The sequence below is a fragment of the Bos indicus x Bos taurus genome, chromosome 19 (genome assembly GCF_003369695.1).
Source record: "Bos indicus x Bos taurus breed Angus x Brahman F1 hybrid chromosome 19, Bos_hybrid_MaternalHap_v2.0, whole genome shotgun sequence".
Lineage (NCBI taxonomy): Eukaryota > Metazoa > Chordata > Mammalia > Artiodactyla > Bovidae > Bos > Bos indicus x Bos taurus.
The window spans coordinates 45,507,440-45,535,078 of record NC_040094.1 but is presented as its reverse complement, the minus strand read 5'-3'; the positions used below and the strand labels follow the sequence as shown (position 1 = coordinate 45,535,078).

Here is a 27,639-nt window from a genome sequence, read left to right as displayed (position 1 = left end):
GTGGGCAGCAGGGCCAGCGAGTGACTTGAGCAGACTGGACAGGCGTGCCCCCACCTCCCCTGAGCCCTCTGGGGCCAGGCCTGCGGAGCGTGGGGGTACCCACTCACGCCCTCCAGCTTGCAGGTGGCACCAGCTTGCTACCTCATTGTTCTGTCTGTATCTGCTGGGCTGTCAGCCTGCATGGGTCCCTGGAGGGCAGATCAAGGCCCTGAAGGGCGGATCAAGACACATCACACGCCAGCCCCATCTCTTTGCTATTTGATATTAATAAATTTATTTTACATCTCCTGAACCAAGGTTAACTGTGAAATTTAGCAGGATGGCATGAAAAGGCCAAACCTGATTTCTGTGAGCATTGTACACATAGCCGTTCTATTTCCAAACTAACAACTCAGGTCCTCACCTGCATCTAGGCGCCCCCTCCGCCCAAGTTTCTTCCTCCAAAATGAGATACAGAATAGCACCAGACTTCTGGAAGCTTCAACATTTAAAGAGACAAACACAGAGGCAGAGAAGGGTGAGAAGAACCACAGTACAAGATGTAATAATAATAAAAAAAAAAAGTGGCCAAAGAATCGATAGCAAACTCATCTCTGTCTCCAGATTAATGGCTCAGCTGAAAGAAATGGGGGGAGGTCCTCGGGGAAGGAGGGGGATGCAGAAGTTGGCAGGTGAGCTACTGACCCTGGAACAGAACTCTGGGTGGGCAGCCAGAGCTGAGGAGGCAGGGAAGAGCTGAGAGGGGTCCCCAGAGGGGCTGAGGCCACGTCCTGGGCTCAGGGGAGGGTCAGTGCTGGGCCCCCAGTAAGTGTGGCGGGGAGGGAGCTTTGGAAACGGCGCAGCCGAGCCCCTCCTCTGCTTCATATGTTCCTGAGGATCTGTGTGCACCAGCGTGGGGGGCTGGGGGAGGGGACAACACACAGGCATCTCGGAAAGCAGGAGAGCCACACGCTTGTGGGAAAGGAGGCTGGGGTGGGGGTGGGGAACACCGACAACTAACCCTCTTGGCTGAGCAAGTGCCTGCAGAGGGACAGGAAGCCAGGCCAGGACTCCTGCTGCTCTGGCTTCTCTGTGGGCCCTCCCTATGCCAACCTTGCCCCTGCCTCCTGGCCTGAGCAGCTGGCCGCGCCTGCATGATCCATGGCTGGAGAGGGCAGCCCCCAGCCCCAAAGACCTGGTGGCTGGGAGGACTGGCTCCATCTAATGCACCTAGAGCTCGGCCATGATCGTCCAGGGCCAGACTCCGGGTTGGCTCCTCCTTGTGTGTCTGGTCGGCCTGGGCTGGGTGTGCAGCCCTCAGCTGACGTATAACTTGCCCTCAAGTTGGGAGGTGTCTGGCCCAGAGCTGCATGCCCAGGGGTGGGCAGGGACTCATAAAAGTAGTTCTCTGTTGGCGGTGGGCTGGGGTTGGGAGTCAGGGGCCTGGAAGAGGCTGGGAGGTCCAGAACCATCGGGAGCAGCTGGTCCGCCCGCCGGCTGGCAGAGGGTGGTGGGGAGAGGCAGCCGGGCTCTCTGCAGGTCCTCCTGGGGGCTCTGTGCCTGCAGCTGAGGGCAGGTGGGCTGGCAGCTGGCCCAGAGCTGCTCAGCCTGCTGGGAGACAGGGCCAGGGGTGGCACTCTCAGAACACTTGGGTCCTGGGAGCCTTCCTCCCCCAGGCCAGGGGGCCTGTGTGGCCCAGCACTCTGCCAACCTACTGGGGGGCTGCCTGGGAGGGAGAGGCAGGTCTTTCCCTGTGGGTGGCGCACAGGCTGGAGGGAGGCCAGAGACCTGGGCTCATGGCCTGGAAGGGGAAGGTGCTTGCTGCTGGTTGTCCTGATGCCACTGGAGCTGGGGGTGCCACAGGGGCTGGGGGCTCTCGGGACAAAGAGTGAGGCTTGTGGCCAGGATGCGCCTGGCCTCTTTTCGGCACTGCCAGTGGGGAACTGAACCTTCCGCTTGTGGCCAAAATGAGGCAGCTCTGGGCCAGAGGAGAGTTCAGCAAGTCCTGAGCTGGTTAGGAGGTCCTGGTAAGCAGAGCTTCCAGACCCTGGGGTTTCTGGGGGGTCCACAAAGCTGTCAGCTGACCCCTTCAGCTCCTGGCAGCTTGCTGTCGGTCCAGGAACCTTGCCAGCCTCCACAGGTTCTGCCGCTGCCTTCATGCCACTCACAGTCCCACCATGCTCGGTGGCACCTGGGGCCTGCTGATGATCGTCTTTCCTCCTCCAGGGAGACACTGCCCTGAGAGGGGAGGGCCAGTGGGGAGGCGGAGGCTCAGGACACAGAGGGTCACAGTCGGAAGCCAAGGAGCCTGGCTGCCTGTGGGGACAGAAACACCCAGTGGGTCACAGAGTTCAACTCCAGAGCAAGCGGGGGTCCTCCCGGGCTGGGGGCACAGTTGAGGCCCGTATGGTGCTACCCCTCTGGGGTTTGGTGTTTAGAAGAGAGCTACCATTCTGGGTCCCAGGTGAAAGGCCTATTCTTGGCTCTGCGGTCTGTGGTCGGGGCTGGCCAGAGGAACAGGTTAGAGGCTGCTCTGTTTAATAAGGCAGTCATGGAGGAGGCTGCCCTTTGGTGGCTAGAGAAAGCAGCACCAGTCCTGGCTGTCCACCCTGAGCCCAGGGAGGCTGCCTGAGGTGGAGACTTGGGGGTGTGCGGTATGAAGCCACAGCTCCCTGGTGGGCAGCAGGGGCGGGGGTGCTCAGAGGGCCCTGGGATTCTGCCAAATCCTCTGCCATCCTTTCTGGGGTAAACTTCTAGAGAAGCAGGAAGACCCTCCTCTTCACCTACACAGGACAGATCCAGGAATCCCCCACCCTACTTCTAGAAGGCCAGACAGGCACATGACCAGACACATGCCAGGAGCAGCAGCGACAGCTGAATTGCTCCCCCTGCATCCCCAACTGTGGCGTCAGGAAGGGAGCTCTGGTTGGGGTCCTTCCTTATCTGATGGGCTGAAGCCCCAAATGAAGGCCTTCCCTTGACCGCCCCCTAAAGAACAGAACAGAAGATGGCAGGAAAAGAAAGGGAAGGAAGGACCCTGAGGGACCACAGCCGGGCCTCTGCTGTCGCCAACCTGAGGGTTCCTCTCCACCTCAGGGCAGCAGCAGGAGAGCTGAGAAGGCAGTCATGCCCGCCACCCGCGGCAGGGTGGCACGGTGGTGCTTACCCGGGGAGGCTGGCCTGGAAGGGGACGTCTGCAAAGCTGTGGCTCAGCTGGGCGATGATCCGATCAACTTCAGCGTACAGGTGGGCTTCCAGGGCAAAGCCCTGGTGCCGGGGGCTCTGGAGATGCTGTTTGGGGTGAGAGGAGGCAGGCGGGGCGTTAGACTAGGCTGGGGTGGGACATAAGCAGACCACCCAACCTCACCAGGGTGGAGAGACCGTCTGGGAGCAGCTGCGTGGTGGGGAAGGAGCTCACCCTGTGCAGCTCCTCGAAGGCTTCTTGGCAGCACTCACAGTACCCTTTCCTCCTCCTGGGCACAGTGCAGGCAGCCGATCGCCGGCTTGGCTCCTGGTCCTTGGCTTCTCTGGGGAGAATACAGGGTGGGGGGAAGTGGTCACTGCTGGAGCCCTTAGAGCGAACTGCGGCCCTGTGGCCTGGAGTCCAGGCCAGTGGGGGAGGAGGGACCAAAATGGCCGGAGTAGGGCAGGCACAGACTGGCCTGCCTACAGTTGGCACCACTCGTCCAAGGTGGGCAGGAGAGGCAGCAAGGAAGGAGAGGCCTCTCTGTGAGTACCCCATCTTAGCTCCATCTTGATCCCACGCACACACCTCAAACCACAGGCAAGAATCCCTGATGACATTCCAGCTCCGTGCTCATACCCAAAGCCAGGGTCATTTGACCCACACAGCTGTGCCTTCCTGAGGACTTTCACATCTTTCTCAAGCCTGACTTCTTTGAATTTCAGTCCTGGATTTGAGTTTTGATTTGTTAACTGAAGTATAGTTGATTTGAGATGTTGTGTTAGTTTCTGGTATGCAGCAAAGTGATTTAGTTCTTTTTTCTTTCTCATATTCTTTTCCATTATGGTTTATTACAGGATAGTAAATATGCTTCCCTGTGCTATCCAGTAGGACCTTCTTGTTTATTTTATATACAGTAGTTTGTATCTGTTAATCCCAACCTGTTAACCCTGATTTATCCTTCCTCTATCTGATATATCCATCTGATATAGCAAGGAAAAGTAAGAAAGCCTTCCTAAATGATCGATGCAAAGAAATAGAGGAAAACAATAGAATGGGAAAGACTAGAGATCCCTACAAGAAGATTAGATACCATGGAAACACTTCATGCAAACATGGGCACAATAAAGGACAGAAATGGTATGGACCTAAAAGAAGCAAAAGATATTAAGAAGAGGTGGCAAGAATACACAGAAGAACTATACAGAAAAGATCTTAATGACCCGGATAACCACGATGGTGTGATCACTCAGCTAGAGCCAGACATCCTCAAGTGTGAAGTCAAGTAGGCCTTAGGAAGCATCACTACGAAAAAAGCTAGTGGAGGTGATGGAATTCCAGCTAAGCTATTTCAAATCCTAAAAGATGATGCTATGAAAGTGCTGCACTCAATATGCCAGCAAATTTGGAAAACTCAGCAGTGGCCACAGGACTGGAAAAGGTCAGTTTTCATTCCAATCCCAAAGAAAGGTAATGGCAAAGAATGTTCAAACTACCGCATAATTACACTCACCTCACACGCTAGCAAAATAATGCTCAAAATTCTCCAAGCTAGGCTTCAACAGTACATGAACCGAGAACTTCCATATGTTCAAGCTGGATTTAGAAAAGGCAGAGGAACCAGAGATCAAATTGCCAACATCTGTTGGATCATGGAAAAAGTAAGAGAAGTCCAGAAAAACATCTGCTTCATTGACTACGCCAAAGCCTTTGATTGTGTGGATCACAACCAACTGTGGAAAATTCTTAAAGAGATAGGAATACCAGACCACCTGATCTGCCTCCTGAGAAACCTGTATGCAGGTCAAGAAGCAACAGTTAGAACTGGACATGGAACAACGGACTGGTTCCAAATTGGGAAAGGAGTATATCAAGGGTGTATATTGTCACCCTGTTTATTTAACTTATATGCAGAGTACATCATGAGAAATGCTGGGCTGGATGAAGCACAAGCTGGAATCAAGATTCTGGGAGAAATATCAATAACCTCACATACACAGATGATACTACCCTTATGGCATAAAGTGAAGAGGAACTAAAGAGCCTCTTGATGGAAGTGAAAGAGGAGAGTGAAAAAGCTGGCTTAAAACTCAACATTCAGAAAACTAAGATCATGGCATCTGGTCCCATCACTTCGTGGCAAATAGATGGAAACAGTGACAGACTTTATTTTCTTGGGCTCCAAAATCACTGCAGATGGTGACTGCAGCCATGAAATCAAATGCTTGCTCCTTGGAAGAAAAGCTATGACTAACCTGGACAGCATATTAAAAAGCAGAGACATTACTTTGCTGACAAGGATTTGTCTAGTCAAAGCTATGGTTTTTCCAGTAGTCATGTATGGATGTAAGAGTTGGACCATAAAGAAAGCTGAGTGCTGAAGAATTGATGCTTTTGAACTGGGGTGCTGGAGAAGACTCTTGAGAGTCCCTTGGACTGCAAGGAGATCAAACCAGTCAATCCTGAAAGAAATCAGTCCTGAATATTCATTGGAAGGACTTGTGCTGAAGTTGAAGCTCCAATATTTTGGCCACCTGATACGAAGAACTGACTCATTGGAAAAGACCCTGATGCTGGGAAAGATTGAACGCAGGAGAAGGGGACGACAGAGAATGTGATGGTTGGATGGTATCACCGACTTGATGGACATGAGTTTGAGCAAACTCTGGGAGTGGGTGATGGACAGGGAAGCCTGGTGTGCGGCAGTCCATGGGGTCGCAAAGAGTCAGACAAGACTGAGCGACTGAACTGAACTGAACTGATCCCTCCTCCATCTGCTTTCCCCTTTGGTAACCATAAATTTGTTTTCCATGTCTGTGAGTCTATTTTGTAAATAAATTCATTTGTATTATTTTTTAGATTCCACATATAAGTGATATGATATCTCTCTTTCTCTGATTTGCTTCACTCATAATCTCTATTAAATCCACCCATGTTGCTACAAATGGCATTGTTTCAGTCTTGCTTATGGTTGAGCAGAGCAGTATTTCACTGTGTGTGTGTATACATATATATACGCACCACATCTCCTTTATCCATTTATGGACATTTAGGTTGGTTCCGTGTCTTGGCTATCGTAAATATTGCTGCTATGAGATTGGGGTGCAAGTATCTTTTTGAATTAGCATTTTCTCCAGATATACGCCTATGAGTGGGACTGCTGGGTCACATGGCAACTCTATTTTTAATTTTTTAAGGGAACTCCATACTGTTTTCCACAGTGGCTACACCAATTTACATCCCCACCAACAGTGTAGAAGGGTTTCCTTTCCTCCACATCCTCTCCAGCATTTATTACTTGTAGTCAGTCCTGCATTTTTAAACGGCCTGTAGGGTACTGGTATTTGAGCACATTCAGTGGGTCCAAACTATTCCCCTAAGGACTTTCTAAGTATGACACAAAACCCAGGAAACAGTAAAAAAAGCTCAACGATAAACAATTAAAAATATATATATGCATGGTAGAAAATATAAGCAAACTCAAAAAAACACACCAGGAACTGAGGAGGATATTTATAACTAATAACATAGCCAAGGGCTCCTTACAAATCAATAAGTGATCAATAACTGAATAGAAAAACTGGCAAAGGCTATGAAAAAGGTTCACACAAAAAGAGATTTAAAAAAAGAGAGATTCAAATGATCCAACATAGGAAAACATATTTAAGCTCATTCATAAAGAGAAAAATGAAAATTACATTACACTGAGATATGGGTTTTGACCTATCAGACTGGCTGAAGTCACAAGTCTGACAGCTCACTCTCTTAGCCACGGGGACGGGAAAATGGGCTCTGATCCACTGCGAGTGAAAGTGTGCCCTGGCGTTACCTCCACAAAAAGCGATTTGGCTGCACTTCTCAAAAGTATAAATGTAGGCACCCTTTGACCTGGCATTTCCACTTTTAGGAATTTGTCCTGCAAATATACTTGAACAATCATAGATTTACTCTGAACAAGGCTATTCACCGCAGAAGACTGGAAATCATCCATGCATATGTTAAATAAAATACGGTAAATCCGTACCATGGAATACCCTGCAGTGATTAAAGGGAATGAAGAAGCTCTTCAGGTACTAATAGGAAATTAAGAAATATTCGGTGGAAAAAAAAGCAAGATCCAGCACAGTGAATATTTTGCTACTCTTTGTGAGGAGAGAGAACAAAGGGTACACGATGTACTGTCCATAAACTCTCTCTGGAGAGACTCATGGTCTAGAGATTGGAGGAGGGGCAAAGAATACAGACGCTTCACTGTAACCCTTCATCTTCCGTTTATCAGCTCCTGTGCCATCCCCAGGCCTTCCCAGGCCAAGCACCCCCGCAGCCCCAGCCCAGGCAGCCGCTGGGCTGCCCCTCTTGTGTCCCTTGTTTCTTCTGGGAAAGGGATGAAGGGCCCTTGGACTTCACCCTGGCTTGTCCTCACCTTCCTCCGCTCTTTATCTACTGCCACAGTCCCTTTCTGTTTTTCCTCCCATTCGCACTATTTCCTGACCCCTTAGCCCCTGTCTGCTGGTGGAAACCACAGGTCCTCCCTGGCACTGGGGACCCTCAGGCTGGGCATCTGCCCTCTAGTCTCCTGGCCCGTAAGTTAGAAAGGTCTGGGAAGGTGTCCAGGTCATCACCTGAACCGCATGCCTTCTGCATGTTGGTCAATGAAGGGTCCAAACTCACCTATCTGCAGAGTAGGGGTACCAAGCAGCCTACAAGTCACTTCAGGCCACACAGTGTGGCAGGTCCCCCAGACCCTCTGCCTGCTATGTTTAGCTTCAAAGGCCTCAAACCTGGACGTGCACTGAAACCACGTGGGGAGCCTGGGAGCACGGAGCTCTGGGGGCTCCATCACCAGAGACTGTGATTCCGCAGCGGGGGAGTCCAGGAACCTGCATTTTTAACGGGCCCCCAAGGAGACTCCCTTAAGCTACAGTCCATGGGGTTGCAAGAGTCAGACATGACTGAGCGACTTCACTTTCACAAGGAGACTCTAAGAAAGGAGGTTTATACTCTGAGGTTCAGAAACCAGCCTCGTGCCCTTTGGACACAAGTCAAGTTCTTCAGTATGGATGGAGAACACCAGATAAAACGGATGAACACTCCCGGTGTCCCTCTTCTCTGGGCTAAGTTCCCAGAATAGACTTTGCCTAAGGAGCTAACACATGGCCATTCCCCAGGCTGACCAGCAAGCCCCCAGCGGGGAGGACTTTGACCTGGAACCAGCCCTTGTACTCAGGAACCAGAAAGACCCACCTGGTATGGTGCGAGCTGCTTGGAGTCATCGGGGCCTCAAAAGGACTGGTGGCTTTGGGTCCCAGAAAAGAAATTTCAGGAAAGGATTTAAACTGAAGGTGGAAAGGACGAAACTTCCTGAAACACACAAAACTTCCACTTTGACTCCAGTGGTGAAGGGAAAAGGCGAGGAAGAGGGGCCAGCCCAAATCCTGAGAATTCCCATCTTAATAAAGCAGACTCTCACCTGCCCATCTTTTTTGGGCCATGTCACACAGCATGTGGGATCTTAGTTCCCTGACCAGGGATCAAACTCGTGCCCCCTGTATTAGAAGCTCAGAATTTCAACCACTGGACCACCAGGGAAATCCCTCACTTGCCCAGCTTTTAAATACTAGAACAACATTCTTATCTGCCTTACTGGGTTAGATTAATATTTTAAATGAACACTCTTCCTGTCTACTTTCCAAGCCTGTTTACAATCACTGCCTCCCCCATATCCTGCAACCTCTGAGCTGAGCAGAATAACGGTGTTTTCATGTTTTATATCACAGAAGAGGAAACGAAGCCCTAAAGGTTCTGTGGCTTGCCCAAGGGCTCATGACCTATAAGCAGCCAAGTCCAGACGGGAAGCCACGTCTCCCAACTTCTGATCTAGTTCCTCCCACCTTTCCATTTTGTTTCTCGACCCTCAAGTGACCTCTGAGAACTCTAGCATGCCAGAATCTAAAAGCAAGGATGTTAAGACCAGATCAGTGATCTTCCTGTTCCATGAAGAGGAATATTTTTGCTATGGGCTGGGCCTTTGTACTATCTGAGGGGTGGTGCTCTGAATGGAAAAGAGAGGCGCAGTGAAGGTTCTGGGCAGTCAGACATACACTGAGTCGTCTGCCTTAAGTAGCTCACATTCAGAAGACTCTCGGAGCCAGACGTGATCTGTGGGTACTCGGCAGCCCCTGACCACACCATGTTGGGGTGCAGTGGACGGTGCTCCAGGGGAAAGCAGGCCCTGGGTACCAGGGGCATATTGAGACGCTGCAGCCTCAGGAGGAAATTAACCAATGAGTCTTCTTGGGGACTTATCTGGCAGTCCAGTGGCTAGGACTCCAAGCTTCCACCGCAGGGGGCCCTAGTTTGATTCCTGGTTGGGGAACCAAGATCCCGTAGAGTGCACAGCACAGCCAAAATAAAATGTCTTCTTGGATCCTGAGGGAGAAGGAGGCGCCCTTCACAGCCCTGGTACCCGCCTTTCGCCCTCCTCCGTGTTATTTTGTTTCTGCTGAGGAGGTTGAAAAGTTGAGGCTGGTGCGGCTATGTTGAGTTTTGAAGAGCGCCTGCTTTAGAACAGCATGCAAAGAAGGATCGAGAGAAGGCTCAGCTCCATGTGCAGAGACACTAAGGCCCTAGTGGCGTCTCGGCCACAGCGTTCCAGTCATGACTATTTGTACCCGCTGGTTGTGAAACGTGGACTGTGACGGACATGCCCCTCCCCCAACCCGCCTGGACGGGGAGATGAGAGGGCCTCCTTCCAGCCCTGGATTCCTCCTACTGGCTTTTGAGCCACCAGCGCCAACTCTGTCCGGTGTGCCGCTGTCATGTGAGGCATGGGCAGGCCTGCCAGGCTCCTGGGGCTGGGTCTCTTGGTGGCCAGCCCAAAGCTGAGGGACACAGAGCATTCTGACCCAGGAGTCTCTTCTGGGCTTTAAAAAAACTTCTGGGGTTAATTCTGGATTTTCACAGACTTTTAATCTAGTACTTACCGAAGAGTCAGTGACAACCCAGGTAGCTAACAGCTCATCAGGTTATCATTGATGTGACTCTCCTGCTAGGTAAGAAAGGGCCCTCACGGGGACAGACAGGGCAGAGGGGAGAGGGCCCCAGGCTGGATGTGGACTCTAGCCTCAAACTGAGACTTACTAGCAAAGTGGCTGTGTTCGTGTCCCTTAATGTCTCTGACCTCAGTTTCCCCACTGGGAAGAGGATGGACTCTTCTCATGGCAGTTTTACCCATGGCTATGAGGAGATAACACATACCAGGAAAGGGTTTCACACAGCAAATGGAAAGGCTTGGTCAAGTGTTGATACAAGGTGATCTGACAAGGGAACCCCAATAGCACCACAGAGATCCTCACTTTAGCAAAGACTGTACCAGCACTAACACCAGCAATGATTTCGTATTGAGTGTCAGTGTACACATGGGGGAAATGGGGAGTCAAACAGCCTGGATGCAACATCACAGACTCAAAAACACAGAGCTTTGAAAGGAGGGAATTCAGGGACTTCCTTGGTGGTCCAGTGGCCAAGACTCTGAGCTCCCAGTGCAGGGAGCCCAGGTTCAATCCCTGGTCAGGGGACTGGATCCCACGTGCTGCAACTAAGACCTGGCACAGCCAAACAAATAAATATTTAAAAAAATAAGAAAAGAATTCACCTATAGGATTATTAACCTCTGACTCATGACCAAGAGGAGTGCCAGCTGGGATAGGCTCCTCTGATCTATGAGACCTCCCCATGGCAGCCTGGGGCCCCTGAGTACCTCTCCTCTATGTAGGTCTGGTGGTCCACTCACCTGCTCTCATCTTCGACTTTGAGGAACGGTGCCTTCAGTCTGGCCACTGGAAGGAAGAGTGTGCCTGTCAGCCATCTGTCTGCCCTGGTGCAGAGCCTAAGCTCTGCCCGCAGGAAATGCTCAGAGAGACGAGGCTCTGCCAAAGCCCAAGAGTCTCTCAGAGCCAGAGCCCTCGTGGCCCCAAGGAGTGCCTTTCCTTTGGCTGAGTGAGGCCCCTGCTGCCATCTCCTCCAGCCTCTACTACCCCAGGGTCCTAAATGTGCCCACCCTCAGCTTCCTGCATGTGGGTGCTGAAGGCTGTCAACCTTGAGGGTCAGGAACCTGGCTGGGTAAGAGAAACCCGGCCCTTGCTGGTTTCTGCTAAGAGCCTCAGCTCCTTCCCAGATCTTAATTCCTGGTGTCTCAGAATCCCAAGGGGCCCTGAGGATGGTTCTCAGACAGAATTCTCCACGAGGAGTCTGGGGTTTCAGAGAGGAGGAACAGCAAGGAGGAGAACTGAAGAGTGTTTCGAGGTCTTGGCAGAAGGACAGTTTAAAAAAAAAAAAAGTGAAATCTGGTTCTTGAAAAAAATAGGGCAAACGGGTGCTGGGAAAACAGATTTGGAGTCAGTTAATCACGAGATTTGTCCCCTACTACCTGGCTATCTGCAGTTAACAGATTCTCTGAGGCATTATAAACCCCTTCTGCCCTTCCACGATGCCCAAAAGTCCTGTCAAAGGGGCAGTTGAGGCACTGAAAGGCTGGGCACAGCTAGCTGCCACAAATCCCCAAGAGGCTGGCGCTTCTCAGCTCCCAGTGCCCGAGCAGAAGCAGCCTTTCTTCCTTAATTACTTTTTTGGGGTGACTCCTCATCTTTCTAATTAACTGACACAGTGATTAAAATCAATTCTCCCACAGACTTCCTTGATTTGCAAGCGTAAGAGGTGCCAAATGACTTTCCTTATTAGTTCCCACTTGTGCACGAATAAATGCCACCGACAGAGCATCTTTGGGAGAAATATCCAGGGGGAGAAACTTTCCTGCTGTCCAAGAGGAGCCGGGAGCTGGGCCCGTCAATCTGCCTATTTGTCAATTTCAGGGAGTTTGGCATTTCTGAAAGTAGTAGGCAGCTGTCAAACTGCCCACCCCAAACTGCTCCTGAATCAGAAAGAAAAGGATGCTGAACTTCCATCGATGCCTGGGAACAGCCAGAGGCTGCAGGAGCCAGAGCAACCACAGGAGGTCTTCGCTCTACAGAGAAGGCCCGGCCCAGCAGCCCTGGACTTGCTCACAGACTCCCTCTCCCGCTGCCCTCCTCTCTGAAGCTCGGGCCCTGGCAACAGGACGAGGCTGTACACAACCTGGACTTGCTTCCTGCCGCAGAAAAGTGAGCAGATGCTGCCACAGAGGGAGTCGTGGGGGAGCGTTTAGGGAGGGAGGGATGGCAATTAAATGAGGAAGAGCTCCTGCACTGACCTTTCCGTGTTCTTGACTCTGCTGGACATGTTCCCTGAATGGAAAGGAAAAATAGGTTAAGGATGTGAGGGAGCTAGGGGGGTCGAGGAACTGGGCCCGGTGAGCCGAGCTGCTGCTCGTCTGCCCCACTTTAGCTTTCTGCCCACGGCTGGACCCTGAGCTGGAGCAGACCTGAGCACCATGCTCTTTGCATGGTGAGCTCTGAGCGTGAATCTCAAGGGCCCTGACTTTGTGCAAGGAATGCAGGGCAGAGCAAAGAGCAAGCAAGGGCTGGGGAGCAAACCCAACCACCGTGGGAATGGGGCCCGTGCCGCCCATGATGTTCCGGGTTCCCACCTAACACCCTGGATGTGGCACAGATGAAACTGCAACAGGTGACACACCTGGCGCCGAGGAGGGGCTCACTGGCAGCAGCCCATGTATTCTGGGCGCGGCTGGCATGCCAGGGCAGCCGACAGGATGAGGGTGAAGACAATGCCTTTTGGTTTTCAGTACCCTATCTTACACACCCTGACTGTGTTTGTCAAAACTGGCTTTCAGGCCAAGGTCAAACAAAGCTAATGTTACAAGCCAAATGAAACAAAATTTTTAAAAAATCAGCTAAAGAGTTGGGAGGGTATGGATAGAATGAGAGATCCAGTGGCTATGTAACTGTCTGGGCCTCTGGGCCCAAGGGGATTCCAGATTCTCTTCCAGGCCACGCCACCAGGGCCAACACAGCCCAAAGAAGCCTTCAACAGGCCCTCCCCCATCAGCAGACTGCACCCAAAACTTGCCCCAAAAGAGTCCCAAGTAGCTACAAAAGAGATTATTAAGCGAACAAAGCAAAGTAATAATACTACACATTTGCGTAAAAGGGGGGAATTTCGATGTATTTGCTTGTAGATACTTGGGAGCCCTGGAAGGACATTTGCACAACTGTTCACACTATTGACCTCAGGGAGGGAGCTTGGTGGTTGGGGAGCAGAACTTGGAGGGGAAAGAGACTTTCAGTATATTCGACCCCATGGACTGTAGCCAGCCGGGCTCCTCTGTCTATGGGATTTTCCAGGCAAGGATACTGCAGAGGGTTGCCATTTCCTCCTCCAGGGGGGATCATCCCAACCCAGGGATCAAATTCTGGTCTCTTGCATTGCAGGCTGATTCTTTAATGCTTGTGCCATCAGGGAAGGCCTGTACACATTACAGCAAAACCTTAAAGATGCCCAGACCAGAGGGGGTGGGGTGAGGGCCGGTGAGGCTGAGCGTTCCACCTGGTTCGGATGTGGTCCCTCTCCTGGGTGCCAGGCCCTGGACGGACTTGTAGGGCCTGATTCTTCCTTGAATTCAGGGCTGGGTGAAGACCCTGCAGCTTTAAATCAGCCTGGGCTCTCTTGAGGTAGTACACAGTTCTAACCCCAGAAAAAGAAGGAAAAGCCAAACAAGAATTTGGAATATGGCAGCTATTTCAAATGCCACCACCCCTCTGCCATCACCCATGCAATCTGCAGGCTTGTTTCCAGACCAAGAACTATCCCCAGAATGGCAGCCTGGCCAGCAGGCCATGAGGACTTACCTGCAGGCAGTCCTTGGCCCCACACAGGGCTGCGGGCACCAGGGCTGAGCTGAGAGGCTGTGTTCCTCCCACTTTTCCCAGCAAGGCCAGGAGGAGGTGACTGGGGCAGGTCATGGATTTCCCAATGCTGTCACAGACTTTCCCATTTCCCTTCGGTTTGGGAGGGGATGACTTACCTCTGGCTTCTTCAGCCCTTGTTTCTTCACACGTGGAGCATCAAGAGACAGTTGCTGCACCCGTATCAGCATTTCTGGGGAGGAAACAGAGGGCTGTGGCCAAAGCCTTCCTCTTCTTGTTTCCCCAGCACAGCCCTGTCCTGGGGCTGGGGGACTGAAGGTCCCACCTGGCCTGGCTCACTGGATCACACCAGCCTTGCCTGCCACCTTCTGGCTATGTGTCATCTCTGCACCTGCTGATAATAAAAGAGCTCAGGCTCCTCTATCCCTGGAAAAGTACCTGTGCTGGCTGCATGCTCCTTTGGAGCACTGAATACAAGTCTTGAACAGGAGGTGCCTCATGACCCATAAGGGCTTTAAGGTGCTACTGAAGAGCAGTTTTGTGGGGGAGATCAAGCCATGGCATTTACTCAGTTATATCCTTGGTGGGAGACCCAGCAGGAGCTATACATGCTGGAGCTTCTCTAATACACAGAAAAGCAGGAAATTAGATCAAGTCAGAAATGGCTGGTTTTCCAGAGACGATGGAACCTCCCACCATCCCAGACCAGGACCTGCCCTGGCACAGCTCCCTGCCCCTCCGGCAGATCTCAGGCTGGATCTAGACCTGCCCCCTTTAATGGGTCAGAGAAAATGCCAGACTCAAAGTGGAGCTGGGTGGGAGGGCTGGCCACTGCCAGCAGATTCAAGACAGCTGCTCTCATGTAAATGTATTACAGCCTGCACACAGGGGGTTATAATGTGTGGCAAACCCTAGAGGAAAGAAAGAACAGGAAATGTAGCTGAGCCAAACTAGGAGGGAATGTGGGCCTGGTAAGACTATGGGTAATTTACTCAATCTATTCTCTGAGGCTCAACTTCCTCATCTGTACAATGGGCAGAGACTGTGGTGAGGATTAAATGAGGTGTTTCCTAGTTCGGAGTAAATACCTGATAAGGGGTAATGGATATTAGGATTGGTTCTTATTCAATCCTGCTGAGGAAAGCTGGCCCCGGGGTTAAAGGAAGCAGCCCTTCCCAGCACCTGCGCTCTGCTACTCCTGCGGCTGCTCTCCACCGCTGTGGACCAACACAGTAAGTGACTGAATGCATCTGGCTTCAGCCAGTACGTGACGCGGACCCCTCTCACAGCCCAGGTTCCCAGGCAAAGCTGCCAACCCTCCCCTCTGCGGCCCTGGGCAGGAAGGGTACCGTCCACGTGGAGAATCTGCACCCCCCAGGAGCGGGCGTTGCTCAGGAGGCTGCTGCCGTGCCCACTGCCGCCTCCACTGCTGCTGCCCTGGAAAGACAAGCGGAGTGAGGCAGGAGGATGAGACCCCCGCCTGAGGCTCAACCACCTGGGGACAGGCTGGCCTGGCTTCTGGGAGCTCCAGGTCATCCATGTGCGGAGCTGTTGCGAGAAGGCGGGCAGGGGAGCAAGCACAGAGCCTGGAAAGTCGACTTCAAACCCTGGGAGGACCCTGTCCTTCGCAGAGGGCTGGCCACCTTGGGAGGCACGGATCTGGCTGGTGGCTCTGCTCCGGCCACCTCGGAACCAGGAAGGGACATGTGTGTTCATGTGAGCGGCTTGTTGGGAGAGCTTCTGTGAGGAACGCTCTGAGCCCACAGGAGGGACACAATAAACACCACCCTCATCGTACAGGAAGCTACGCTGGCCACACCACCCTCCTGCATCACAGACCACGGCCAGGGCACCAGCCTGATGGCACTTGAACCACTCCTCTGCAAGATCACATTAACTCTTCCTGCTGCCACTCAACTGTAATGGCCCTGGGTCCTCACAGAAGGGACAAACAGCTACGTGCGAAAGACACCCCACCGCATTTCTCCCAGGTTCTTAAGATCATGGAGTCAAAACCTGGCTCTTCCACCTCCAGCCTGGGTGACTCTGGACAGATGACTGAACTCCTCTGAGCCCCACTTCCTCGTCAGAAAGGAGGAAATCATGACAGTGCTACAAGTCTGGCCGGGCATGCCTTCTGTGTCAGTGCTTCAGAAGACCCTTCAGAGGCGGGGCTTATTCTCTCCCTGCGCCAGACACACCGGCCTCCAGCCCGGCCCCCTCGGCTCACCTGGTTTCTGATGGCCTTCTGCAGGAGCTCCTTCCCTCTGCTCAGAGGCACCTGGCGGAAGAAAGGAGTGATGGGGGAGCTGTGGAGACCACCTGCGCACAAACACACGTTTCCACAGGGGCTGGCCAGGATGTCTGGGAGTCATGTCCCTCGGAAAGCTGGGAGCAGGGACATCTGAGCAGCGGCAGAAGTGAAAGCTGGGAGAACCTTCCAGAGGTAAAGGCAAAGCCATCCTCAGGTTCGGGTCACTCACAGGGAGCTGCAGCCCCGGCGGCCTGAAGCCTGGGGAGGGGCATTTTGAATTCACCCAAGGTCAAGTGTTACAAAGGTCCCGAGACCTCTCTTCTTCTTCTTTGTTATTTTTTTAGACCTCTCTTTAAAAGCTCACACTCCCCAGCAGACAAGTGTCAGTCAATCCTAACAAGCCCTCTCTCGTTTATTCCCCTACTGTTTCTTTTTCTTATTTTTTACAAAAATGTTTATTTATTTTTGGCTGTGCTGGTGGTCTTCAGTGCTGCACGTGGACTTTTTCTAGTTGTGGTAAGCAGGGGCTACTCGAGCTGTGGTGTGTGGGCTTCTCTTGCTGCAGAGCGCAAGTTCAAGAGCAAACAGATTCAGTAGCTGAGGTGCACGGGCTTAGTTGCCCCATGGTATGTGGGATCTTCCTGGACCAGGGATCAACCCCATGGACCCTGCAGTGGCAGGTGGATTCTTAACCACTGAACAGTAGGGAAAGTCCTCCCCTACTGTTTCTGAATCTCAGACTCTGAAGTCCCAGGAAAAGTGAATATTTATCACAGAAGGGAGGGCATAGGGACGGCATGTCACTGAGGTGTGTGGATCCAGAGCTGTGATAAGATAGTTTCAGCCCCTGAATTCAAATGAGAGATTAAAATAAACCAGATGAAACTAAAACCAGAAACTGTTGAAGTGGGCTCACAAAGGCCTACTTCCTTTGTTTACTAGACACACACTTCCCGCCCCACGAGGTTCTTACTGGGTCCATGGCTTTCTGTGCGGGCCTAGCACGGCTGCCTTTTGGGTTGGCCACGGGCGGTGTGTCCACTGTGACCTCGCTGGGGCTGGGGCAGCCTCTGTGACTTGTCCTGCTGCTCTCGGCCTTCGCCTCCCTGCGGCTGGACACGATGTAACTTACTTCTTTGCTCAGAAAACCCTCAATTACCTGAAACCAGATCACAGAGGTGGCTGAAACCCAAAAGGCAGAAGTAGAATCATCAATATTGACAGGTTGAGGAAGGCAATCAGGTCAGCTCACAGAAGCTCCAGAATTAATGTCCTTAAACAGATCAGATGCAATCCTGTGCTGGGCCCCCGAGAAGACATCATCCCAAAATATAATAAGGTTTATGTACAGGACACAGGTTCTTGACTCCAGAACTGTAGTCCTCCCAGCAGAGCCTTGTGGGCTCTGAATATCTGACTGGTGAGGGTTTGCCGAAAGAGAGAGAGCACGCTGATGGGACTGGAGGATCAGGAGCTTGGCTAAGCCATGGTTTTGCTGTGAAGATATACTGGGCCATCCAGATGCTGCATCTGTCATCTTTACCACACTACCAAGAGGAGCCTGAAATAAAATTGGGTTCTGGATATTACTCAGCTGCGTAAGTGTCCGCTCATCTTACCTGCAAGCCCTTTATGACACTGAGAGGGTCTGACTCATCCTAAGAAACCCAAAACAGTGCTGGAAACACAATGACACAACTCATGTCTGGGGGAAGAAGAAAAGATGGAAATAAGCAGTAGTGAGCTGGCAAATGCTTAATGCCAGACTCTTGGGGGGAAAGGGGAAAAAAAAAGCCCTGCTTTGTAGCGTTTGCTGGTTTCTGTGGGGTAAAATACTACTGGGGCTGATTTCAAGGTAGCCATATGACATCCCTGAATGTGGGAGTGGAAAGAGATGCTAATAACTGGTTCTCATGAGCCAGGACCAGCCAGCCCCAGCACCCTGTGAAAGGAAGGATGGATGATCTCTCTGCGGTGTGATGGGAGAAACCTGGCACGTAGGTTTAAAACAGAAGTTGCGGTCCCTCAAAAGCTAAACATGGATTACTGCCCGACCCAGCAACTCCTCTCCGAGGTATGCGTCCAACAGAATTGAAAACAGGGACTCGAACGGACACTTGTCCACCCACGTTCACAGCAGCATTATTCATAATAGCTAAAATGCAGAAACAAACCGAGTGTCCATTAACGTATGAATGGATAAGCAAAATGTGGTCTGTCCATACGGTGGAGCACTACTCAGTCATGAGAGAGAAAGGAAACTCTGATCTGCTCTACAGCATGGGTGAGCCTTGAAAGCTTTATGTTAAAGTGTAACAAACCAGAAACAAAAGAACCAACACCAGTGACCCCACTGATCCCACTTATCTAGAACGGGCAAATTCAGAAACATAGCGTAGATGTGAGTGCTGGGGAGGTGGGGGAGGTGAAAGGGGAAGTTCTGGCTTAAAGGTTACAGAGCTTCTGTTTGGGGTGATCAAAGTTTGGGAAACAGAGAGTGATGGTTACACAACAGGGTGAATGTAATTAATGTCCATGAACTTAAAAATAATTAATTTCCAGGGACTTCTCTGGTAGTCCAGTGATTAAGAATCCACCTTCCAATGCAGGGGACATGGGTTCCATCTCTGGTTGGGGAACTAAGCCCATACGCTGCAGTTACTGAGCCTGTGTGCCACAATAAAGACCCATGGCAGCCAAATTAAAAAAAAAACAAACAAAATAAAACTTTTTTTAAATTAAGAAGAATGAACCTATAAACAATTACAAAGGCATATTTTATGTCATATAAATTTTATCACCATTTAAAAAAATCTTTAAAGTGATAGGTTGAAGGAGTATGTCTGTCTACCTTCTGTAATATGGCAAAAAGATAAATGATTTCAGGGCCACACATTTCTCCTATCCCAACAAGTCCACTCCTTAGCAGTGCCACTCTGCTGTTCCAGTTCTCCAGAATTCTAGAATGAACAGAAATTACTTTTCTAATTAGGAAAAAAAAATTATCTTTACTTTTAAAAAATGGTTTACATTTAAGCTGCTTTGGAAAATGCAGTGATACCCCTGACAATACCTGGAAGTCACAGGCAGAACCCCTCTCCAGCTCCTGCCCTTGAATCCACGAAGGCACGTGGCACCACAGGGGAGAAGCAGGTTACCTACCCCACCCAGCTGCTGAATGGCCCCCGTCAAAAACTGGAGGTTCTTGCCGGCGGGCAGATCCAAGTAGAAGGATTTTCCAGAAAAGGGCTGCCTCCTGGCATCTGGTGAGCTCTTCTGGCATTTTCCCAGACAACTGGAAACTGCGAGCTGAGCTCCTAGAAGACAACAATAAAGGGGAAGACAGTGAAAAGCTTGAGGTGAGAGAGACCCCTAGGGGTCAAGGAGCCTTTGTGGCCGACAGCCCCTGTGTGGTGCCTGGCCAGGCCCTGGCCACCAAGGCGGACACGAGACTCCTGCTCCTGCCCTTGGGAAGCCCAGGTGCAGAGAAACCCAATCCGCATACATGGATGTTGGAATGTAAAATGGTGCAGCCACTTTAGACAACAGTGCCGCTGTTTCTTGAAAGGTCAAGGATAGAGTTAACATAAGACTCAGCAATCCGATTCCTAGGCATACTCCCAGGAGAAATGAAAACATACATCCAGATAAAGTTCACAGGAGCATTACTCATTGTAGCCCCAAAGTGGCAACAATTCAAATGTGAATAAAACAGTAAGCAAAATGTAGCACATTCATATGATGGAATACTATTTGGCAATAAAAACCAATGAACTATCAGGACTTCCCTGGTAGTCCAGTAATTAAGAGTCTGCCTGCCAATGCAAGGGACACCAGTTCAATCCCTGGTTGGGGAACTAAGATCCTACATGCCATAGGGATCCAGTGGCAGCCAAATTAATTAATTAAAAAAGTGAAAGTGAAAGCCACTCAGTTGTGTCCGACTCTTTGCAACCCCAGTTGTCCAGGCCAGAATACTGGAGTGGGTAGCCTATCCCTTCTCCAGTGGATCTTCCCAACCCAAGAATCGAACCAGGGTCTCCTGCATTGCAGGCAGATTCTTTACCAACTGAGCTATCAGGGAAGCCCTGATAGCTGCACTCAATATGCCAGTAAATTCAGAAAACTCAGCAGTGGCCACAGGACTGGAAAAGGTCAGTTTTCATCCCAAAGAAAGGCAATGCCAAAGAATGTTCAAACTATCGCACAATTGCACTCATCTCACACACTAACAAAGTAATGCTCAAAATTCTCCAAGCCAGGCTTCAACAGTATGTGAACTGAGAACTTCCAGATGTTCAAGCTGGATTTAGAAAAGGCAGAAGAATCAGAGATTAAATTGCCAACATCCATTGGATCATAGAAAAAGCAAGAGAATTCCAGAAAAACATCTACTTCTCCTTCACTGGCTGTGTGGATCACAACAAACTGTGGAAAATCCTTAAAGAGATGGGAATATCAGACCACTTGACCTGCCTCCTGAGAAATCTGTATGCAGGTCAAGAAGCAACAGTTAAGACCAGACATGTAACAATGGACTGGTTCCAAATTGGGAAAGGAGTAAGTCAAGACTGTATATTGTCACCCTGCTTACTTAACTTATATGCAGAGTACATCATGAGAAATGCTGGGCTGGATGAAGCACAAGCTGGAATCAAGATGGCAGGGAGAAATATCAATAACCTCAGGTATGCAGATGACACCACCCTTATGGCAGAAAACGAAGAAGAACTAGAGAGACTCTTGATGAGAGTGAAAGAGGAGAATGAAAAAGCTGGCTTAAAACTCAACATTCAAAAAACTAAGGTCATAGAATCTGGTCCCATCACTTCTCGGCAAATAGATGGGGAAACAATGGAAATAGTCAGACTTTATTTTCTTGGGCTCCAAAATCACTGCAGATGGTGATTGCAGCCATGAAATTAAATGCTTGCTCCTTGGAAGAAAAGCTATGACTAACCTGGACAGCATATTAAAAAGCAGAGACATTACTTTGCTGACAAGGATTTGTCTAGTCAAAGCTATGGTTTTTCCAGGGGTCATGTATGGATGTGAGAGTTGGACCATAAAGCTGAGTGCTGAAGAACTGATGCTTTTGAACTGGGGTGTTGGAGAAGACTCTTGAGAGTCCCTTGGACTGCAAGGAGATCAAACCAGTCAATCCTGAAAGAAATCAGTCCTGAATATTCATTGGAAAGACTTGTGCTGAAGTTGAAGCTCCAATACTTTGGCCACCTGATACGAAGAACTGACTCATTGGAAAAGACCCTGTTGCTGGGAAAGATTGAATGCAAGAGGAGAAGGGGACAACAGAGGATTAGATGGTTGGACGGCATCACCGACTTGATGGACATGAGTTTGAGCAAGCTCCTGGAGTGGGTGATGGACAGGGAAGCCTGGCGTGCTGCAGTCCAGCTGCTAAGTCGCTTCAGTCATGTCTGACTCTGTGCGACCCCATAGATGACAGCCCACCAGGCTCCCCGTCCCTGGGATTCTCTAGGCAAGAACACTGGAGTGGGTTGCCATTTCCTTCTCCAATGAAGTCAGAGGTGGACCCAAAGGAGAGAGTAAACAAACATATGAGCCTGACAAAACTAAGAGGACAGACACTAACTGCACTGGCTTCTCGTGTTGTGGAGCATGGGCTCTAGGGCATGTGGACTTCAACAGTTGTGGCACATGGGCTCAATGGTTGCAGTTCCCGGGCTCCAGAGCACAGGCTCAATAGTTGTGCAGCACGGACTTAGTTGCTCTGAGGCGTGTGAGATCTTCCCAGATCAGGGATCGAACTTGTGTCTCCTACATTGGCAGGTGGATTCTTTACCACTGAGCCACCAGGGAAGCCCCTGGACCTGATATTTTAAAAAGTTTTCTACAAAACTTTGATTCTATAAATTCCTGCAACTCTCCTATCTACCATCCAGTCAGGCTTTTAATTGGACCTCCTCAGTTAAACCCTGCTTGCCCTGATGAGATACTATTTTTCTTTTTGTGAGTTACAAATTACTTATTATCTGTCCTTGTAGTATTTTCAGCTTCATATTCTTGTTTACTCACTCCATTAGACCAAAAACTACTTGGGGAAGAGATTTTTTTTTTTTAATTTGGCTGCACTGGGTCTTAGTTTCGTCAGGTGGGATCTTTAGCTGTGGCATGTGGGATCTAGTTCCCTGACCACTGATTGAACCCAGGCCCCCTGCATTGGGAGCTTGGAGTATTAGCCACGGCACCACCAAGGAAGTCCCTGGGAAGAGATGTTTGACTTACATGTGATCAGATCAGATCAGATCAGTCACTCAGTCGTGTCCGACTCTTTGCGACCCCATGAATCGCAGCATGCCAGGCCTCCCTGTCCCTCACCAACTCCCGGAGTTCACTCAGACTCACGTCCATCAAGTCAGTGATGCCATCCAGCCATCTCATCCTCTGTCGTCCCCTTCTTCTCCTGCCCCCAATTCCTCCCAGCATCAGAGTCTTTTCCAGTGAGTCAACTCTTCGCATGAGGTGGCCAAAGTACTGGAGTTTCAGCTTTAGCATCATTCCTTCCAAAGAAATCCCAGGGCTGATCTCCTTCAGAATGGACTGGTTGGATCTCCTTGCAGTCCAAGGGACGCTCAAGAGTCTTCTCCAACACCACAGTTCAAAAGCATCAATTCTTCGGCGCTCAGCTTTCTTCATAGTCCAACTCTCACATCCATACATGACCACAGGAAAAACCATAGCCTTGACTAGACGAACCTTTGTTGGTAAAGTAATGTCTCTGCTTTTGATTATGCTATCTAGGTTGGTCATAACTTTCCTTCCAAGGAGTAAGCATCTTTTAATTTCATGGCTGCAGTCCCATCTGTACATTCCCATAATGCTTAAACTAGATCCTGCTTTCCCATCCTCAGCTAGCATCTGACCTTCAAGCATTCACCCTCTGGTCCTGTAAACCTCCCTTTTCCTGAAAGTCCTAGGTATTTAGAGACTGAAAACTGGAAAGTCAGCTTGGCATTTAACAGAAAAGGCCTTTGTTCTGAGTCCTGCTTCCATCTCTTACTAGCTGTGTAACCCTAAATCTTACTTAGGATGTAATCTTAAGTAAGTAATCGTACTTACAGTAATCTTACTTAGGATGTCTCAGTCTCTATTTCCTCACTTCTGAAATAGTGGTAATAATAAACACCCACTCTCATGGGCAGTCCATATGGGTTACGTAAAATATCATAAATGGTGTCAGGTAATGGTATTTTAAGAGTTATTCAAATACTTAATAAGCACTCAGGATGGAGACTGGACAGAAACATCTGATCCAGCCATACCAGGAATACCAGCTGCATGTCAGGCCAGGGCATTATTCTAACTGTAGCCATTCTGGGTCCCTCCCTAAGGCCATCTTCTCCAGAAGGTGAGCCATGTGGGGTCATAGCTCCCCAACCAGGGACTGAACCGGCAACCCCTGCACTGGGAGGTGAAGTCTAAACCCCTGAACTGCCAGGGAAGGTCCTCTTTTTCCTTTTATTGAGCAGTCTAACTGACATACAACATTATATTAGTTCCAGGGGATACAACATAATGATTCAATATTTGTATAGAAGGCATTCTCAGAGTAAGCCCTTTTGACATTCACACAGGCCTACAACTTTCTCCACAGGACCTAATCCTAGGGAAATCTCTGAAGAAAGAAGGAATTAGATGAGATGACTGGCAGAGTCAGACACTGGCGTGAGGGTGAGGGCAGTGCTGTGCTGGGTGAACAGCAAGCCTAAAGCGGAAGAGCGCCAGGACTCGCAGGAGGGTGAGACCAGAGAAGGGCTTCTAGTTGTGCTCAGTGGGCCCCTGCCGCCTGTAGCCAGTGCCAGCACTGACCAGAGACAGTAGGCTAACATCAAGGCAGTGTGAGTGTATGTGAGTATGAGTGTGTGAGTGTGAAGCAGTTAACAAAAGGTCAGGGTCAAGGGGAGTTGTGAAGTCAAGGAGGTCAGTGAGCTGGCTGGCACAAATGAGCTTCCCTCCCTCCTCACTATTCATTTGGTGAATCAGGAAATTACAACTTAAGGAAAACAGCAGCTCTTGCAAATGAGCAGTACAAGGCAACACGTGTATTAGAGGCGGGTGGTGACTGAGCCCACACTGGAACCAGGGGCTTCCCACCTTAGGGTGGTTTTCCTCTTCTAACCAAACCCCAATCCCTGAACTCAAAGGAGGAGCATAACACAGAACCTAAGCTTTTGCATCTTCCTTCCAGGCGCACATTATCAGTTAGAGTGGCTAGCAATCTCAAGGGAACATTAGCTTCTAAGAAAATATGAGGCAACCAAAGAAGGCAAGTACTATAAAAGAAGCCTTCTCTGGCATAGGTGCCCTTCTGTCATAAGTAATGGACCAGACAGAAAGGAGAATTTTAAAGCATAATAAATATCTCAAGAAGGCAAGGAGCTTACTAGAAACATAAAAGAAGAACAGCAGGTAAATAAAATAATTAATTGAAGATAAGGGATATAAAAAAATACAATAGTTAAAAAACACTTCAAATAGTAAAAAAAAAAAAAAAATCATTTAAAAATGAGCAACAGATAGACATTTCTCCAAAGGTATACAAATGACCAATAAGCACATGAAAAGATACACAAGGTCATTAGCCTTGTTGCTGCTGCTAAGTCACCTCAGTCATGTCCGACTCTGTGTGACCCCATAGACGGCAGCCCACCAGGATCCCCCGTCCCTGGGATTCTCCAGGCAAGAACACTGGAGTGGGTTGCCATTTCCTTCGCCAATGCGTGAAAGTGAAAAGTGAAAGTGAAGTCGTTCAGTCGTGTCCGACTCTTAGCGACTCCATGGACTACAGCCTACCAGGCTCCTCCGTCCATGGGATTTTCCAGGCAAGAGTACTGGAGTGGGGTGCCATTGCCTTCTCCGATTAGCCTTGTTGCTGCTGCTGCTAAGTCACTTCAGTCATGTCCGACTCTGTGCGACCCCAGAGACAGCAGCCCACCAGGCTCCCCCATCCCTGGGATTCTCCAGGCTACAACACTGGAGTGGGTTGCCATTTCCTTCTCCAATGCATGAAAGTGAAAAGTGAAAGTGGAGTCACTCAGTCGTGTCCAACTCCTAGCGACCCCATGGACTGCAGCCTACCAGGCTCCTCCGTCCATGGGATTTTCCAGGCAAGAGTACTGGAGTGGGGTGCCATTGCCTCCTCCGGATTAGCCTTGTTAGGAAAATGTAAATTGAAAACACAAAGAGATACCACTTCAAACCCACTGTCTGTGTGCTGAGTTCCTCAGTCGTGTCCATCTCTTTGCGACCCCATGGACTTTAGCCTGCCAGGTTTCTCTGTCCATGGGGATTCTCCAGGCAAGAATACTGGAGTGGGTTGCCACGCCCTCCTCCAGGGGATCTTCCCAACCCAGGGATCACACCCAGGTCTCCTGCATTGCAGGCAGATTCTTTACCATCTGAGCCACGAGGGAAGCCCAATACGAGAATTGCTTAGCAGGCCCCAGGGAGATATGAACTCCTGACACCTGGTTTATAAGACCAGCGCCCTAAACCCTGAGCTATAGGGTCTCATGCCAAATGCACTAGATGGCTTTAACAAAAAAGACAGGTAATAACAAGTGTTGGTGAGGACCTGCAGAACTGGAATCCTCATACTTTGTTGGTGGGAATGTAAATGGTGTAGCCAACAGGGAAAGTCTGCCAGTTCCTCACAAAGTTAAACAGAGACTTACCATCAGTTCAGTTCAGTTGATCAGTTGTGTCCGACTCTCCTCAACCCCATGAATCGCAGCACGCCAGGCCTCCCTGTCCATCACCAACTCCCAGAGTTCATTCAAACTCATGTCCATCGAGTCGGTGATGCCATCCAGGAATCTCATCCTCTGTCGTCCCCTTCTCCTCCTGCCCCAAATCCCTCCCAGCATCAGGGTCTTTTCCAATGAGTCAACTCTTTGCATGAGGTGGCCAAAGTATTGGAGTTTCAGCTTTAGCATCAGTCCTTCCAATGAACACCCAGGACTGCTCTCCTTCAGAATGGACTGGTTGGATCTCCTTGCAGTCCAAGGGACTCTCAAGAGTCTTCTCCAACACCACAGTTCAAAAGCATCAATTCTTCGGCGCTCAGCTTTCTTCACAGTCCAACTCTCACATCCATACATGACCACTGGAAAAACCATAGCCTTGACTAGATGGACCTTTGTTGGCAAAGTAATATCTCTGCTTTTTAATATGCTATCTAGGTTGGTCATAATTTTCCTTCCAAGGAGAAAGCGTCTTTTAATTTCATGGCTGCAATCACCATCAGCAGTGATTTTGGAGTCCCCAAAAATAAAGTCTGACGCTGTTTCCACTGTTTCCCCATCCGACTTACCATAGGACCCAGCAATTATACTTCTAGGTATACATTCAAAGAAAAAAATGATAACCTGGAAACAAATGTTTATAACAGTATTATACATAATAGCCAGGAAACAGAAAACTCTTATGTCCATCAACTAATGAATGGATAAAATGTGGTAATCCACACAAAGGAAATAAAGAACACGAGCCTCCAGATTGAAAGTTTCCACCAAGTGCTAGCTCCATGAATGAAAAAAGTCCCATGGCACACTATTCATGAAATTTCAGGATGCTGAAGAGAAAGAGAGGATTTTGGCTTCATTTCAGGTAATATTGGAGAGGTTACCTAAAAGCCCTCCTTAACGCAAATGTCTAAAAATACCAGCTGAAATAGAAATACCAATCCTATCTAACTGCTAAGTCCACAAAATCAGTAAGAAGACAACAAAAGTACCCCACATGATGAGAAAGTTGAAAACCACAGTGGTGAAAGCGAATGCTGACTGCCCTGAGGGAGGGAGTCTATGGACTTAAAAGCAAAGAGCTTGAGACTAAAGAGCCACATGAGCCGTGGAGATGAGGTCTTGTGCAAGCCTAAAGTGGGGAGCGAGGATTGGGAACTCCTGCATGAATCTAGGAGAAAAGGGAAGCCAGAAAATAATCCATCCACTAGAAAAGATAAAAAAGGAATACTGCCTATCTTAGCCTGGGCTCCACATGAAAGGAAAATCTTCACTGAGAATCCAAAGTACAGGCCTCTCAAGAGACTGGAGTTCAAATTCATTCTAGTCGTGTGGATTAAGAACTCACTACCCCCATCACCCAACAGAGATTAACATTAAAAAGTAATCCCAGCTAGGGTTTCCCTGGTGGCTCAGTGGTAAAGAATCCACCTGCCAATGCGGGAGACAGGGGTTCGACCCCTGATCCAGGAAGATCCCACATGCCTTGGAGCAGCTGAGCCTGAGACACAATTATTGAGCCTGTGCTCTAGAGGCCGCCTGCCCTAGAGACTGTGCTCTGCAACAGGAGAGGCCATTGCAATGAGAAGCCAGTGCATGGCAACTAGAGTGACCCTC

At 49.7% G+C, this 27,639-nt stretch overlaps 1 protein-coding gene across 3 annotated transcripts in view; it reads right to left on the bottom strand.

Annotated features, from left to right (window-relative positions):
• Positions 1-250: 250 nt before the first annotated feature.
• DBF4B (DBF4 zinc finger B) overlaps positions 251-27,639 on the bottom strand; it is a 42,541-nt gene continuing 15,152 nt past the window's right edge. For 2 of the 3 annotated variants that reach the window (XM_027517233.1, XM_027517235.1), the window contains exons 6-16: positions 19,400-19,554; positions 17,211-17,396; positions 16,214-16,264; positions 15,333-15,420; positions 14,142-14,215; positions 12,411-12,444; positions 10,956-11,001; positions 8,408-8,524; positions 3,398-3,506; positions 3,146-3,270; positions 251-2,295 (exon numbers count right to left, since the gene is read on the bottom strand). In XM_027517233.1, the coding sequence (XP_027373034.1) occupies positions 1,083-2,295; positions 3,146-3,270; positions 3,398-3,506; positions 8,408-8,524; positions 10,956-11,001; positions 12,411-12,444; positions 14,142-14,215; positions 15,333-15,420; positions 16,214-16,264; positions 17,211-17,396; positions 19,400-19,554 (2,198 nt within the window). In that variant the 3' untranslated portion in view covers positions 251-1,082. The remainder of the gene's footprint in view (positions 2,296-3,145; positions 3,271-3,397; positions 3,507-8,407; positions 8,525-10,955; positions 11,002-12,410; positions 12,445-14,141; positions 14,216-15,332; positions 15,421-16,213; positions 16,265-17,210; positions 17,397-19,399; positions 19,555-27,639) is intronic. The other variant, XM_027517236.1, reaches the window with a different exon arrangement.